Genomic DNA, 14,127 nt, shown 5'->3' on the forward strand with positions numbered 1-14,127 from the left:
TCACCCCCACCCTGTTCTCTTACAGCACAGGGGATGAACACAGCCGGGGCAACTGGGGTCACTTGGACCAGGTGGCCGCACTGCACTGGGTCCAGGAGAACATCGCCAACTTTGGAGGCGACCCAGGCTCTGTGACCATCTTTGGAGAGTCAGCAGGAGGGGAAAGTGTCTCTGTTCTGGTGAGTGTTCCCGGCCCTGATGTGGCTGCTGATGGGACCCCTTGCAGTCCTATCAATGTAGTCATGCAACTTTTATTTATGAGACCTGACACTGGGCAGCACCAGATGATGGGAAGTTAATGGTTCAACCAGGAAGCTCAGAGCTCAGCTTAGTGTCCTGGGGCCATAAGGAACACCAGTCACAGCTGTAGCAGTGACGTTATTTCTGTCCCATGCTGGCTGAGGTCTACCTCACCTTCCTAATCATTTTACCATTAGGACTCACCTGCCTTCGCTTGGGATGGGCGGTGGCTGTAAATTTTGAATATAAGGAAGAATTCATGAAAGTTGGGCAGAGTGTCGTTGTATTTCTTGAAGCCAAACCTACATGTCCATGGGTCGGGAGCACTGAGACCAAGTCAGGGCCCTCCTCTGAGGTTGTCTGTTGACCTGTCCAGGCCTTAGAGGGCAGATCCTGATGATGGTTTGGGGCTGGGGGAATTGAGGGAGAAGAGGAGAGGAGGTGTGAAGAGGGAAATGAGACAGAGCATGTGGGACACAGACACAACCAGGAACTAGGAAGCCTGGTTTGGGAATGGCACTTGGGAGACCGAGGGAAGTAAAGATGGAAAAGTAGATTAGAAGGTGCTGAGAGCTATTAAAAAAATCCTCCAGCTGCCTCACAGTTGAGCAGAGGGTCAATGATGTTACTGCGGTTTTTTTGTTTTGTTTTGTTTTATTTTGTTTTGTTTTGTTTTGTTTTGGCTGCACCCAAGGCATACGGAAGTTCCCAAATCAGGGATCAAATCCAAGCTGCAGCTGTGACCTATACTACAGCCAGATCCTTAACTTACTGTCCCAGGCTGGGGACCAAACCTGTGCTGTCACAGAGACAAGCCTGGATTCTTAATTTGCTATGCCACAGTGCACAGTGGGAACTCCTGTTATTGCATTTCTTTTGTTGCTTTTATTTATTTCTATTTTTTAAAAATCAATTTTATTGGAGTACAGTTGCTTAGAAAGCTGTGTTAGTTTTAGGTGTACAGCAAAGTAAATCAGATATATGTACGTATACACACACACACACATACACACACAAATATGTTCCTTTTCAGAATTTTTTCCCATATAGGTTATTAAACAGTGTTGAGTATATTGCTCTGCACTATATAGTAGGTCCTTGTTACCTATTTTATGTATAGTTGTGTGTATATCGCAATCTCAACCCCTCAATTTATCACTCCTTCCCCATTTTCCCCCTTTGGTAACCATAAATTTGGTTTCAAAATCTTTGAGTATATTTCTGTTTTGTAAGTTTTTTGTCTCATGATTGTTAGATTCCACATTTTAGTGATCAAATATGATATTTGTGTTTCTCTGACTTACTTCATTTAGTATGATAATTTCTATCTAGGTCCATCCATGCTGCTGTAAATGGCATTATTTCTTTTTTTTTTCTTTTTATGGCTGCACCCACAGCATATGGAAGTTCCCAGACTAGGGGTCGATTTGGAGCTGTAGTTGCCAGCCTACACCACACCCACAGCAACTAGGGATCCAAGCCATGTCTGTGACGTACACTGCAGCTCACGGCAATGCCAGATCCTTAGCCCACTAAACAAGGCCATGGATTGAACCTGAGTCCTCCTAGATACTAGTCCTCCTAGATACTAGATGTGCCACAATGGGAACTCCCTATTCATTCTTTTTTATAGCTGAGTAATATTCCATTGTGGGTATTTTTTTTTTAATTAACCATATCTTATTTATCTAACTCTTTGTTGATGGAAATTTAGGTTGCTTCCAAATCTTGGCTATTGTAACTATTGCTAGGATGTACAATGGGATACATGTATCTTTTCAAATTATGTTTTTCTCTGGACATATGCTCAGGGGCAGGACTGCTGGATCATATGGTAGTTCTATATTTAGTTTTTTAAAGAACCTCCATACCACTGTTCTCCACAGTGGTTGCACCAGCTTACATTTCCACCAACAATGTAGGAGTGTTCCCTTTTATCCACACCCTCTCCAGCAATTATTTTTTTGATTTTTTGAATGGCCATGCATACTGCTGTGAGGTGATACCTCATTGTTGTTTTGATTTACATTTCTCTAATAATTAGTGATGCTGAGCATCTTTTCATGTATTTTTTGGCCATCTGTATATCTTCTTTGGAGAAATGTTTCCCTTTCTCTCTCTCTTTTATTTTTTTTTGTTTTTTTTTTTGTTTTTTTTAGGGTCATACCTGCAACACATGGAAGTTCTAAGGCTAGGAGTCCAATCCGAGCTGTAGCTGCCAGCCTACACCACAGCCACAGCAACACAGGATCCAAGCTGCATCTGTGACCTACACCACAGCTCACAGCAATGCCAGATCCTTAACCCAGTGAGTGGGGCCAGGGATCAAACTCAAGTGCTCATGGATGCCAGCTGGATTCATTACCGCTGGGCCACAGTGGAAACTCCCGAGAAATGTCTATTTAGATCTTCTGCCCATTTTTTGATTGGGCTTATCTTTTGGACGTTGCATGTGCTGTTAGTATATTTTGGAAATTAATACCTTGTCAGTGGCTTCATTTGGAAATATTTTCTCCCATTCTGTGGGTTGTCTTTTCATTTTGTTTATGGCTTCCTTTGCTGTGCAAAAGCTTTTAAGATAAATTAGGTCCCATTAGTTGATTTTGTTTTTATTTTCATTACTTTAGGATGTGGATCAAGAAAGATGTTGCTGCGATTTATGTCAAACTGTGCTCTGATTTTATTTTTATTTTTTGACCACACCTGCAGCATGTAAAGTGCCCAGGCCATGGAGCAACCTGTTTATACTTCCAGTTATAAACTGTGTAGGCATTCTCAGAGATTGCTGTGTGTACCCAAGTTCATTTTCTTTTCTTTTTCTTTTCTTTTTTTTTTTGTCTTTTTTAGAGCCATACCTGTACATATGGAAGTTCCCGGGCTACGAGTCAAATCGGAGTTGCAACTGCCACCCTACACCCTATGCCACCGCAGCAGCAACGTAGGATCCAAGATCATGGTGATGCCAGACCCTTAACCTACAGAGCAAGGCCAAGGATCAAACCCACAACCTCATGGTCACTAGTCAAGTTCATTACCCCTGAGCTACAGTATGAACCCCCCAAGTTCATTTTCCTTAGGAGAAATTCTGAGTGATGGAAATGGGGAATCAGAACTGGGTCTTCGGAGCCTACCGGTTAAGAATTTGGTCTTTGCATTGCTGTGGTCTATCTGCCATAGGCATGGGCAAAAAAGAACTGTCTTTAAAAGTGTTCCTAGAAATTGCTCAGCTGTCTTTCAGACACTGCTGATCGTTATAAGCAGTGTACATGCCGACACGCCTGCTGTTCTGCCCCTCACTCTGCCCCTGGATGCCTCCAGCTGAGGGTTTCTAGCAGAACCTGGACCCCAGGACCTCCAGGGGAGCAGCCCAGGGCAGATCTGTGGATGGGGTGGCTCTTGAAGACCCCTGAGCACTGACTCCCTTTCTCCCGACTCGGCTCCCAGGTGTTGTCTCCCTTGGCCAAGAACCTCTTCCACCGGGCCATCTCTGAGAGTGGCGTGGCCCTCACTGTTGCCCTGGTCAGGAAGGACATGAAGGCTGCAGCTAAGGTAGGCCTCTCGTGGCACTGTCCTCACACCCTTTGCCCTGCTCTTCTGTAGTTGTCAGGGGCCTCTCTCGCCCTGGGGTCCAGCTGACCTCCTCGAAGGGCCACACAAGTGGGGAATGGCAAGGCCACAGCTGCCCCAGCCTCCCACTTGACTGCTGAACTTGCCAGAGCAGAAAGAGCAGATGGAACGGGGCCTGAGCTGAGGATGGGGCCACTGGCAGGGGCGTGCCGCCTAGGCCCCTGGTGAGGACGTGGCCTCTATTTGGAGAGTGTTATGAAGCCAAGGAAGGGAGAGCTCTGCTGAGGAGGGCCCTGGAGTCAGGCATGAGGAGCATCTTGGTGGGGCTGAGAGAGCTGGCTTGGGGGAGGGGCGGGGGCAGCAGCCAGACTTAAAGGGACTGGCCCGTAGCAGGGGAGGAGACAAAGACCCCAAGAATTTTTAAAAAAATTGCTGAGAATGTTTCCTATTCTCAGTTGTAAAGCACAGAAGCCCATTTTACCAAGTTGAGTCAAGAACGTGGAATCTATTGAAAGGAAACAAAGGCGGCAGAAACGGGGCTGGATTTCCCTATCCAACAGGACCAGAAATTGGCAGAAGAAAGAAGCTAACATGCTTATTCTTGCTTTTGCTTCCCCCCTTCTCGTCCTCCCTCTGTGCTCTTGAATTTATTTGGTTCACCAAATAGGTACTGAGCACTGATTGTAAGTCAGACACTGGATCGGGCTCTGGCAGCCCCCACACACTCTCCTGGTGCCGCCATCCTGCAGCCTGACTTCTCTCATCTGCACCTTCCCCTCTGGCTGCACTTTGCAAGTGTCTGGCCTGAGGCCAAATGGCTGCTAATCAGATGAGCGGAGACTTGAAATGAGACAGTGGGATTCTGGACTCCATGCTCTTAAACCCCGCTCATTGCGGCCTCTCTGCGGCTGTGGTGTTCAACTTTGAGACAATTATGCCCACTTTACAAGAGATAAGGTGACAGAGGCTGAGGAGTATAATTGTCATGACTGGGACCCAGGACCCATGCCTAAGGTCTGCAGTATTTCTGCCACCATGTGCCGCCTTTAGAAATTGAGGCTGGGATAGAACATGTCACTATTGGTGGAGGAAAGGGACATGGCTCTTGAATCGTGCTGTCGCCTATGATCTCTGCAGCAAATTGCTGTCCTTGCTGGGTGTAAAACCACCACCTCGGCTGTCTTTGTTCACTGCCTGCGCCAGAAGTCGGAGGACGAGCTCTTGGACTTAACGCTGAAGATGGTAGGTACACCTGCTCTCGTGGCCACACAAGCGCCCTACCCTGTGAACATGGCCCCAGACTTCAATTCAGCTGACGCCTTGCCCTGGAAAAACCACCTGAAACAGGGTTTCGCGTCTTAGGAACAGTGTCTGCCTCTGGTTCTCAAAGGGGATTTTCCTTTTTTCTTATTTGGAATGTCTCAAACTTTGCCAAAGACAAAAAATAACATAATGGAAAAATTCATAATAACCATTCATATCTATCAAAACTTACTTTTTCTAAACCAGTTTTCATTTCTATTTTAAAGAATTAAACATTACATATTCTCAGAGGTAATTCTCATCCTGAATTTTGGGAATGGTGTTATTTAGAAGAAAGATTATTCAGAAAGGCTGTCAGAATTTGTCTTAATTAATTTATTTTTTTTCCATTGTAAAGCTATACCACAGTTTTTTTTTTTTATTTTCCCAATGTACAGCAAGGGGATCAAGTTATCCTTACATGTTTACATTACAATGACATTTTTTCCCCCACCCTTTGTTCTGTTGCAACATGAGTATCTAGACAAAGTTCTCAATGCTATTCAGCAGGATCTCCTTGTAAATCTATTCTAAGTTGTGTCTGATAAGCCCAAGCTCCTGATCCCTCCCACTCCCTCCCCCTCCCATCAGGCAGCCACAAGTCTCTTCTCCAAGTCCATGATTTTCTTTTCTGTGGAAAGGTTCATTTGTGCTGGATATTAGATTCCAGTTATAAGTAATATCATATGGTATTTGTCTTTGTCTTTCTGGCTCATTTCACTCAGGATGAGATTCTCTAGTTCCATCCATGTTGCTGCAAATGGCATGTCATTCTTTTTTATGGCTGAGTAGTATTCCATTGTGTATATATACCACCTCTTCCGAATCCAATCATCTGTCGATGGACATTTGGGTTGTTTCCATGTCCTGGCTATTGTGAATAGGGCTGCAATGAACATGCGGGTGCATGTGTCTCTTTTAAGTAGGGTTTTGTCCGGATAGATGCCCAAGAGTGGGATTGCGGGGTCATATGGAAGTTCTATGTATAGATTTCTAAGGTATCTCCAAACTGTTCTCCATAGTGGCTGTACCAGTTTACATTCCCACCAACAGTGCAGGAGGGTTCCCTTTTCTCCACACCCCCTCCAGCACTTGTTATTTGTGGACTTCTGAATGATGGCCATTCTGACTGGTGTGAGGTGGTATCTCATGGTAGTTTTGATTTGCATTTCTCGTATAATCAGCGATGTTGAGCATTTTTTCATGTGTTTGCTGGCCATCTGTATATCTTCTTTGGAGAAATATCTATTCAGGTCTTTTGCCCATTTTTCCATTGATTGATTGGCTTTTTTGCTGTTGGGTTGTATAAGTTGCTTATATATTCTAGAGATTAAGCCCTTGTCGGTTGCATCATTTGAAACTATTTTCTCCCATTCTGAAAGTTGTCTTTTGTTTTCTTTTGGGTTTCCTTTGCTGTGCAAAAGCTTTTCAGTTTGATGAGGTTCCATGGGTTTATTTTTGCTCTAATTTCTATTGCTTTGGGAGACTGACCTGAGAAAATATTTATGATGTTGATGTCAGAGAGTGTTTTGCCTGTGTTTTCTTCTAGGGGTTTAATGGTGTCCTGTTGTATATTTAAGTCTTTCATCCATTTTGAGTTTATTTTGGTGCATGGTGTGAGGGTGTGTTCTAGTTTCATTGCTTTGCACGCAGCTGTCCAGGTTTCCCAGCAATGCTTGCTGAGAAGACTTTCTTTTTCCCATGTTATGTTCTTGCCTCCCTTGTCAAAGATTAATTGACCATAGGTGTCAGGGTTTATTTCCAGATTCTCTATTCTGTTCCATTGGTCTGTCTGTCTGTTTTGATACCAGTACCACACTGTTTTGATGACTGTGGCTTTGCAGTATTTCTTGAAGTCTGGGAGAGTTATGCCTCCTGCTTGGTTTTTGTTTCTTGGGATTGCTTTGGTGATTCTGGGTCTTTTTTGGTTCCATATAAATGTTTGGATTGTTTGTCTAGTTCTGTGAAAAATGTCATGGGTCATTTGATAGGGATTGCATTGAATCTATAGATTGCTTTGGGTAGTATGGCCATTTTTACAATATTGATTTTTCCAATCCAAGAACATGTTATATCTTTCCATTTCTTTACATCTTCTTTGATTTCTTTGATTAAAGTTTTATAGTTCTCGGCATATAGGTCCTTTACCTCCTTGGTCAGGTGTATTCCGAGGTATTTGATTTTGTGAGGTGCAATTTTAAAAGGTATTGTATTTTTGTATTCCTTTTCTAATGTTTCATTGCTGGTATACACAAAGGCAACTGACTTCTGGATGTTAATCTTATATCCTGCGACTTTGCTGAATTTATGAATCAGTTCAAGCAGTTTTTGGGTGGAGTCCTTAGGGTTTTCTATGTAGAGTATCATGTCATCTGCATACAGTGACAGTTTGATCTCTTCTCTTCCTATATGGATGCCTTTTATTTCTTTTGTTTGTCTAATTGCTGTGGCTAGGACTTCCAAAACTATGTTGAAGAGCAGTGGTGAGAGTGGGCATCCCTGTCTTGTTTCAGATTTGAGTGAGAAGGCTTTCAGTTTTTCCCCATTGAGTATTATATTTGCTGTGGGTTTATCATAAATGGCTTTGATGATATTCAGGAATGTTCCCTCTATACCCACTTTGGCGAGGGTCTTCATCATGAATGGATGTTGGACTTTGTCAAATGCTTTTTCTGCCTCTATTGAGATGATCATATGATTTTTGACTTTTTTTTGTTAATGTGGTGTATGATGCTGATTGATTTGCGTATGTTGAACCATCCTTGTGAACCTGGGATGAACCCAACCTGGTCATGGTGTATAATTTTTTTGTCTTAGTTAATTTAGAAAGCACCTCAAATATAACCCAATAGTGGCCCAATTTCTAGATTTTGGAGCATCTGCCTCAATTATGATTCTAACATAAACCTTTGTTCACCGATTCATATATCTCTCCATCTATTCATCAATCCATCCACCCATTCATCATCTTATTATACATCTCTCCATTCAGCAGTGAATCCAATTCACCAATATCTTTTCATCTAATATCAATTCATCTATAATTTTCACTCATCTATTATCAGTTATCCATATAGCTGTTATATATATATATATATATATATATATATATATATATATACACACACACACATATACATATAATTCATTGCTCTAAAAATCAGTGATCTGGAGTTCCCCTTGTTCCTCAACGGCCTGAGAACCTGACTGGTGTCCATGAGGATGTGGGTTCAATCCCTGGCCTCCCTATGTGGGTTCCCAGTCGGATTCTTTAACCACTGAGCCACAACGGGAACTCCTGAGTAAGGATTTTCTAATGAGAAAATGAACCTCCAAATGCCTTGATTATATAAATGAGTATGTTGTAATAGAATCTTTAAGTAACTTACCAAAAGAAAAGTCTAGGAGTTGATGGTTTCAGGCTTGTCTGGATCCAGACGCACCAATGATATTATTGAGAAACTCCTAACCCTCAGCTTTTCACCTTTCGTGTTGGCTTCACTCTTAGGGAGGTTTATCCCTGTAAAGATTAAAGACAAGAATAGCTCTTTAGACTTACATTCCATCTGCTTAGAAACCTTCCTCAGTAATTCCAGCAAAATTTTAGGTAAACTCTATTGAACTGACATGTACACATGTCCATCCCTGAAATAATCCTTGTGGTCAGGGAGGTGGTGTACCCAGGCCACATATAAAATGCCTAGATTCATGGGGTGAAGGTGGTTAAAAGGGGTTCCCCTAAAGGAAAATTAGAGTGTTGTTTTGTGGGGGAACAAGGAGGGGATCCGGGTAGAGGACACTCAGGCACAAACAACTGTCCTTCCTAGAGATACCCTCACCCACCCCACACCTTCACCCAGTGCTCATGCCCAGGGGAGCCAGTGTCCTGCTTTTCCCGGGAGATTTCTCACCCCTCCTTCTGCCTTTGTCTTCACAGAAATTTTTAACTCTTGATTTTCATGGAGACCAAAGAGAGGTAAGGACTTTTGGTTTCTTAATTACACGTTTTAAGCCTTGATACCTTAATCTTCAGTTAATAAAGAGGAAAGAATGAAGGAATTCTTCGTAGAATCATGGTACCTCCTTGCATTTACTTGTTGGAGTCAGAGAGAGACAGTGGCTTGTCTGAGTCACACAGCCAGGAGACCAGACACAGGACCAGAACCAGTCCTCTGACTGACTCCCAGTCCAGCACTCTCAGTTAGGAATTCTGTGTCCCTGTGTCCCCCACCCCCTCATCTTGTTTCCATCGCCAAACATGCCCCATTGGGAGAAGGCTGGACGAGAAACTCCCACTGTGGAGGGTGGGGGTGGGGACAACTGGATGAAGGGCTCTGTCCCAAGGAGCCCGGATCTTCTCCTGGGAGGGTGCAGGGTGACCGGGTGTGCAAGCTGCACTGTTGGCAGGGTCCCAAGGAAAGGAGCCACGAGTCTCAGGGCTGAGGACACCACCCTCTTCCCAGCCTCGTGGGAAGCTCCAGCAGCAGCCTCCCCAGGGCCGGGCAAACATTGCCCTTGTCAGCTGGTGTTTTGTGGTAACTCCATATTACACAAAACTAACTGTCCATACAAAACACATATTACATAAAGTATCTTCAAAGAGAAAAATAACAACACAAGGTGGGAAAATGAGTTCATATGCCCTCAGGAACCTGCCTCTGGGTTCCCCCTGGAGCTGTGGCTTTTGTATTCTCCAAATCCCAGAGTCGCAGTAACGTTGCAGAAGTGACAAGTAAGTACCACAGATAATGAGAACTGACTGTAGATGGAGAGATACACATATACTTCTAATCTTACACTCGTCATACTGTCTATTTTTATACCAACCGGAGTGGAGATCTGCCCCCATCACCTGACCCCTGCTGGCCCCTGGTCAGAGCTCTGCCCTCTGGGGTCCACAGACTTGGCCCTTTGTTATAGGACCCCGACTGTGTGGCCACGGATCATGGGCACACAGGTCTGTGATGCTGGCTGTGAGCTCAGACAGGTGGAGAGGGGGCCGTGGGTGAGACCTCAAGAGGGGACCACACTGCCCTCTTCCCCAGAGCCATCCCTTCCTGCCCACTGTGGTGGATGGAGTGCTGCTGCCCAAGATGCCTGAAGAGATTCTGGCTGAGAAGGATTTCAACACTGTCCCCTACATCGTGGGAATCAACAAGCAAGAGTTTGGCTGGCTTCTGCCAACGGTGAGAAAGCGCAGGCTTCTTACACTCGACAGAGGCCCCACCTGTCACATGACCTCTCCCGTCTCTGCTCACAGGACCCTCCTTCTACTGACCCCTCTCTGGGACCAGGGCAGCTGTGCCCTTCACGCAAGCTGACATTTCCATGGACACCTTCTCCACAGTGGCCCAGCTGTCACCTGGGTGGAGTGGCCCTGGCGACCCTTGTCCGCAAACACTGTCTGTTTGTCTTCCCATCCAGGAACCCTGAAATGTCAGTGCCGGGAAGGCTGGTAGAGATAATCAGGGGGCAGATGAGTCCCCAAGGCCTGGAAAGGGGAAGGGGCTCGGGAGTTAAGTAGACCGAGGCCCGGGACCCTCAGCCCCTCCCCCTGGGCTTGGTGCTTTCCTAGTTTCTCCATAAAACCTCACACAACCTCCCAGTCATCTCACTGAGGTGTAGGTATCTCAAAGGACTGGGACGCTTAACAATGACACCATCTTCTTTGCATGCTTTGATCTCTAGAAAGAAAGCTCATTTGATTCATTGATTTTGCCAAACTCATCAAAGATCCATGCCAGTCAAGACATAACAAAGGGACCTTCAGCCTGCATTGGTTTGGTCCCCTGGTCACTTTGGTTCTTCCTGCCAGTTCCTGATGATTCACCATTGCTCACCCTTTGTTTTAACAGATGATGGGCTTCCCCCTCTCTGAAGGCAAGCTGGACCAGAAGACGGCCACGTCACTCCTGTGGAAGTCCTACCCCATCGCTGTAAGAGTCTAGGAATCTGGGAATTGGCTGAGCCCCAACGAGGGGCAGGAGATTTTCCCACTTTCAGAGTAACTGTTGGAAGAATGTGGACTGGGATCAGAGGGTTCTGCCTGATTCTTTTTCCTTTCCCCATCACTCCTCCTGTGTAGACAGAGGGGGGCAGTTTGCACAGGTCTCAGGAGGTTCACCATTAACATGAGGAGGGTCACTCACCAGGGGTGGTGAATCAAACTCCAGAAATGCCAAAACTAAAGCCACTAAATCAACAAATAGGTTTAGTAAGAGTTTATTGTACATATAAAAATAGTTTGTGACCCAAGAGCTTCCAACTTCAAAGACTGATATGAAGCTGGGGGTCTGAAGTGGCAGGATGGCTTATAAAGTGGAAACGAGAACGTTGTTAAACTTTCCAGTGATCGCTTCTTAGAGTAGAGGTTTCCAGATGGCGAGGACTGGTTAAAAAAGTGATTATCTCATACCATTTTAGGGAGTTGACTTTATTTTGTGATTGTTAGAGGCATTTGCAAAAAATTACCTAAGCTGAGCTTTGCTCATGTGCATGAAACAAGCTTGAGTTTGTTTTGTTCACATGGCTGATATGGTTTTGTCTACACAGGTCGTTCTTCAGTCTGGTCTCCGCGTTGTATTTCATTTTAACAGTGGTCACTTTCCCTCTCGATTTATTTCAGAACATCCCTGAGGAACTGACTCCAGTGGCCACTGACAAGTATTTGGGGGGGACAGACGACCCCGTCAAAAAGAAAGACCTGTTCCTGGACTTGATGGGGGATGTGGTGTTTGGTGTCCCATCTGTGACGGTGGCCCGTCAACACAGAGGTGAGTCCCAGACACTGGACAGGAGAGGGACACGGCCTTGCCAGCTTCCCTGACTGTCCTGCCCAGCCCTCAGCATAAACACCTAGGTGGAAACTGCTGAGGTCATGCATCTGAGGCTGACCGAATTTGCCCTGGGTTGGGGGGGGGGGCAAGGCACTCACCTATTTTGGTTTCCATAAGAAAAAGACTCCCAGAGGAGGATCCAAAGGCAAGGGGTTTATTTGAGAGGTGATCCTAGAAACACCATTAGAAGAGTAGATTAGTGATGTAAAGGAGAGGAAGCCAACCCACACTGCACTGTCAAGCTGGCATCACTGCTGACACCTGGGGCTGGGGGGCTCTGGGAACCAGCAGAAGACAGGTCTCAGGGTTATCCTGAGGGAGAGGTGGGAGAGCTGGGCTAGTTCTCCTCCTCCTTGGACAAGTCACTGGTTGAAGGCAGTCCCCAAGGTGTTGCTAAGTGTCTGGTGCTTCGACTGCTGCACACGTGGGCAGAGCGGTCTCTGGTGGCCAAAGGCCTCAGACAAAGAGCTACAGATGCTGGAGGCAAGTCAGGCTGGCCTGCTCTGAAGAGGGGCTGTGGTCAGGCACCAACAGCATCTGCCCCAGGCTCCTCACCTGAATTACTGTGATCTGCGGGGCCACCGGGAAGATACGGGAAGTTTTGTCTTGGAAGGTGTCCGAGGTCAGGGCTAGCTGCAAACTAGTCTGCTAATCAACGGACCTGGGGTGGAGTGTGGCCAAGGATAGGATCCGAAGTACTGTCTGGGACCAAGAAGGCTGAATTGAGTGAGCAGGATTGTGTGGCGCCCATGGTCTGGAGAATGCTGGTGTCTGCAGCCGGCCTCCTTCCATCCCAGTGTGAGCTGGGTCTCCCAGCACCTTCCAACCTCACCCAGGGCTGTGGGGGTGGGGGGTCAGGGGCGGATGAGTCACCTGGAGAGGAGGTGTCCCTTTGGGGGGCCTTGCTGAGGTCCTCACAGGACCCTTCCTTTTCTAGGAGCCCTCCTTCACCTGGTCTGCAAGCCAGGAAACGGATCTCTGCTCCAGAACTCTCTCTCTAAACATACCGAAAGAGTTTGTTTTTAAATGATTTTTATAGTTTCCATTATAATTGATTTACAGTATTCTGTCACAGTCATATATATATGTATATATTTTCTTTTTCTCACATTACCCTCCATTGTGTTCCATTACAAATGATTGGATATAGTTCCCTGTGCTCCTCAGCAGGCTCTCATTGCTTACCCACTCCAAATGCAACAGTTTGCATCTATTAACCCCAGACTCCCAGTCCCTCCCCCTTCCCCTTGGCAACGACAAGTCTGTTCTCCACTTCCATGAGTTTCTTTTCTGTGGAAAATTTCATTTGTGCTGTATATTAGATTCCAGATAGAAGTGTTATCATATGGTATTTGTCTTTCTCTTTCTGACTTACTTCACTAAGCATGAGTCTCTAGTTCTATCCAACGAAAGAGTCTTAAAATTCAGATTCTTATAAGCATAATTAAAACCTATCGACAGCTGACCTAGTATGTGCCCAAGCGTTCAGCACAGTCACGTAGAGTACTGGTTACCACGTCCTGCTCCCAAGCTCCTCAGGAATATCTTCTGCCAGGGGCTGCCTGGGATCAAATCTGTTCTTTCATAAACTTGGTCTTGCTTCTTCCTACATGTCTGATTTGTGGTTTCCTCTTCTGGATTGTCTGCGGTTCTCACCATCCTGTGATTGTGTTTTATTTTTCTGCTATCTTATCTTTAAATCTCTTCCCTCAGTGGCCCTTGGGACTCTGGACCTTTCTGCCTGACCCGGAAGTCCAGTTCTCCTTGCCTCTCAGCCTCTGGCCTCGGCTGCAAGTCACAGCTTCCCTCCTGGCAGAGCTGGGACAAGGTGGGGCAGGGGGGCTCAGGCTCTGCCCCTGGGAAGCTGGCCCTGCCTGGCGCTGCCCCAGGTGACAGGTGGACAAGATGCACCTCCCTCCCCACAGCTGAGCCAGACCCAGCCCGTCGTGGCCCTTGTGCTCTGCTAGGATTCGTAAGCGGAGAGAGAAAAACCTGCCTTGTGGAGGGCCCTGCCGCCGGGCAGCATGGCTGGTACTGTCAGGGTTGCTGGAGCACAATTTGGAGGCTTAGGGAACAGCTTTTATACCTTGACCTGTAGAAACACATCTCTCTCTCTCACTCTGTCTAACAGGGGGATGATTGGTAAAAGGTGAATTTATTCACCATCCACCCTTCAATCCGT

At 45.9% G+C, this 14,127-nt stretch overlaps 1 protein-coding gene and 1 long non-coding RNA gene across 2 annotated transcripts in view; one reads left to right on the top strand and one right to left on the bottom strand.

The window, feature by feature from the left end:
- Positions 1-11,885, top strand: part of LOC100736962 (liver carboxylesterase) — a gene marked incomplete at its 3' end in the record, with an annotated part of 27,209 nt that extends 15,324 nt beyond the window's left edge. Inside the window, 7 exon segments of the mRNA NM_001315766.1 lie at positions 26-179; positions 3,685-3,789; positions 4,945-5,049; positions 9,047-9,085; positions 10,155-10,295; positions 10,965-11,045; positions 11,735-11,885. Coding sequence (NP_001302695.1) covers positions 26-179; positions 3,685-3,789; positions 4,945-5,049; positions 9,047-9,085; positions 10,155-10,295; positions 10,965-11,045; positions 11,735-11,885 — 776 coding nt within the window.
- LOC106509425 lies at positions 8,366-12,943 on the bottom strand. Its single transcript, XR_002341149.1, has 3 exons — positions 12,819-12,943; positions 12,044-12,116; positions 8,366-8,629 (listed from the first exon to the last, which is right to left on the bottom strand). It is a non-coding gene; the product is annotated as an uncharacterized LOC106509425 (long non-coding RNA).
- Positions 12,944-14,127: the final 1,184 nt, after the last annotated feature.

The sequence above is a fragment of the Sus scrofa genome, unplaced genomic scaffold, assembly GCF_000003025.6.
Source record: "Sus scrofa isolate TJ Tabasco breed Duroc unplaced genomic scaffold, Sscrofa11.1 Contig2031, whole genome shotgun sequence".
Lineage (NCBI taxonomy): Eukaryota > Metazoa > Chordata > Mammalia > Artiodactyla > Suidae > Sus > Sus scrofa.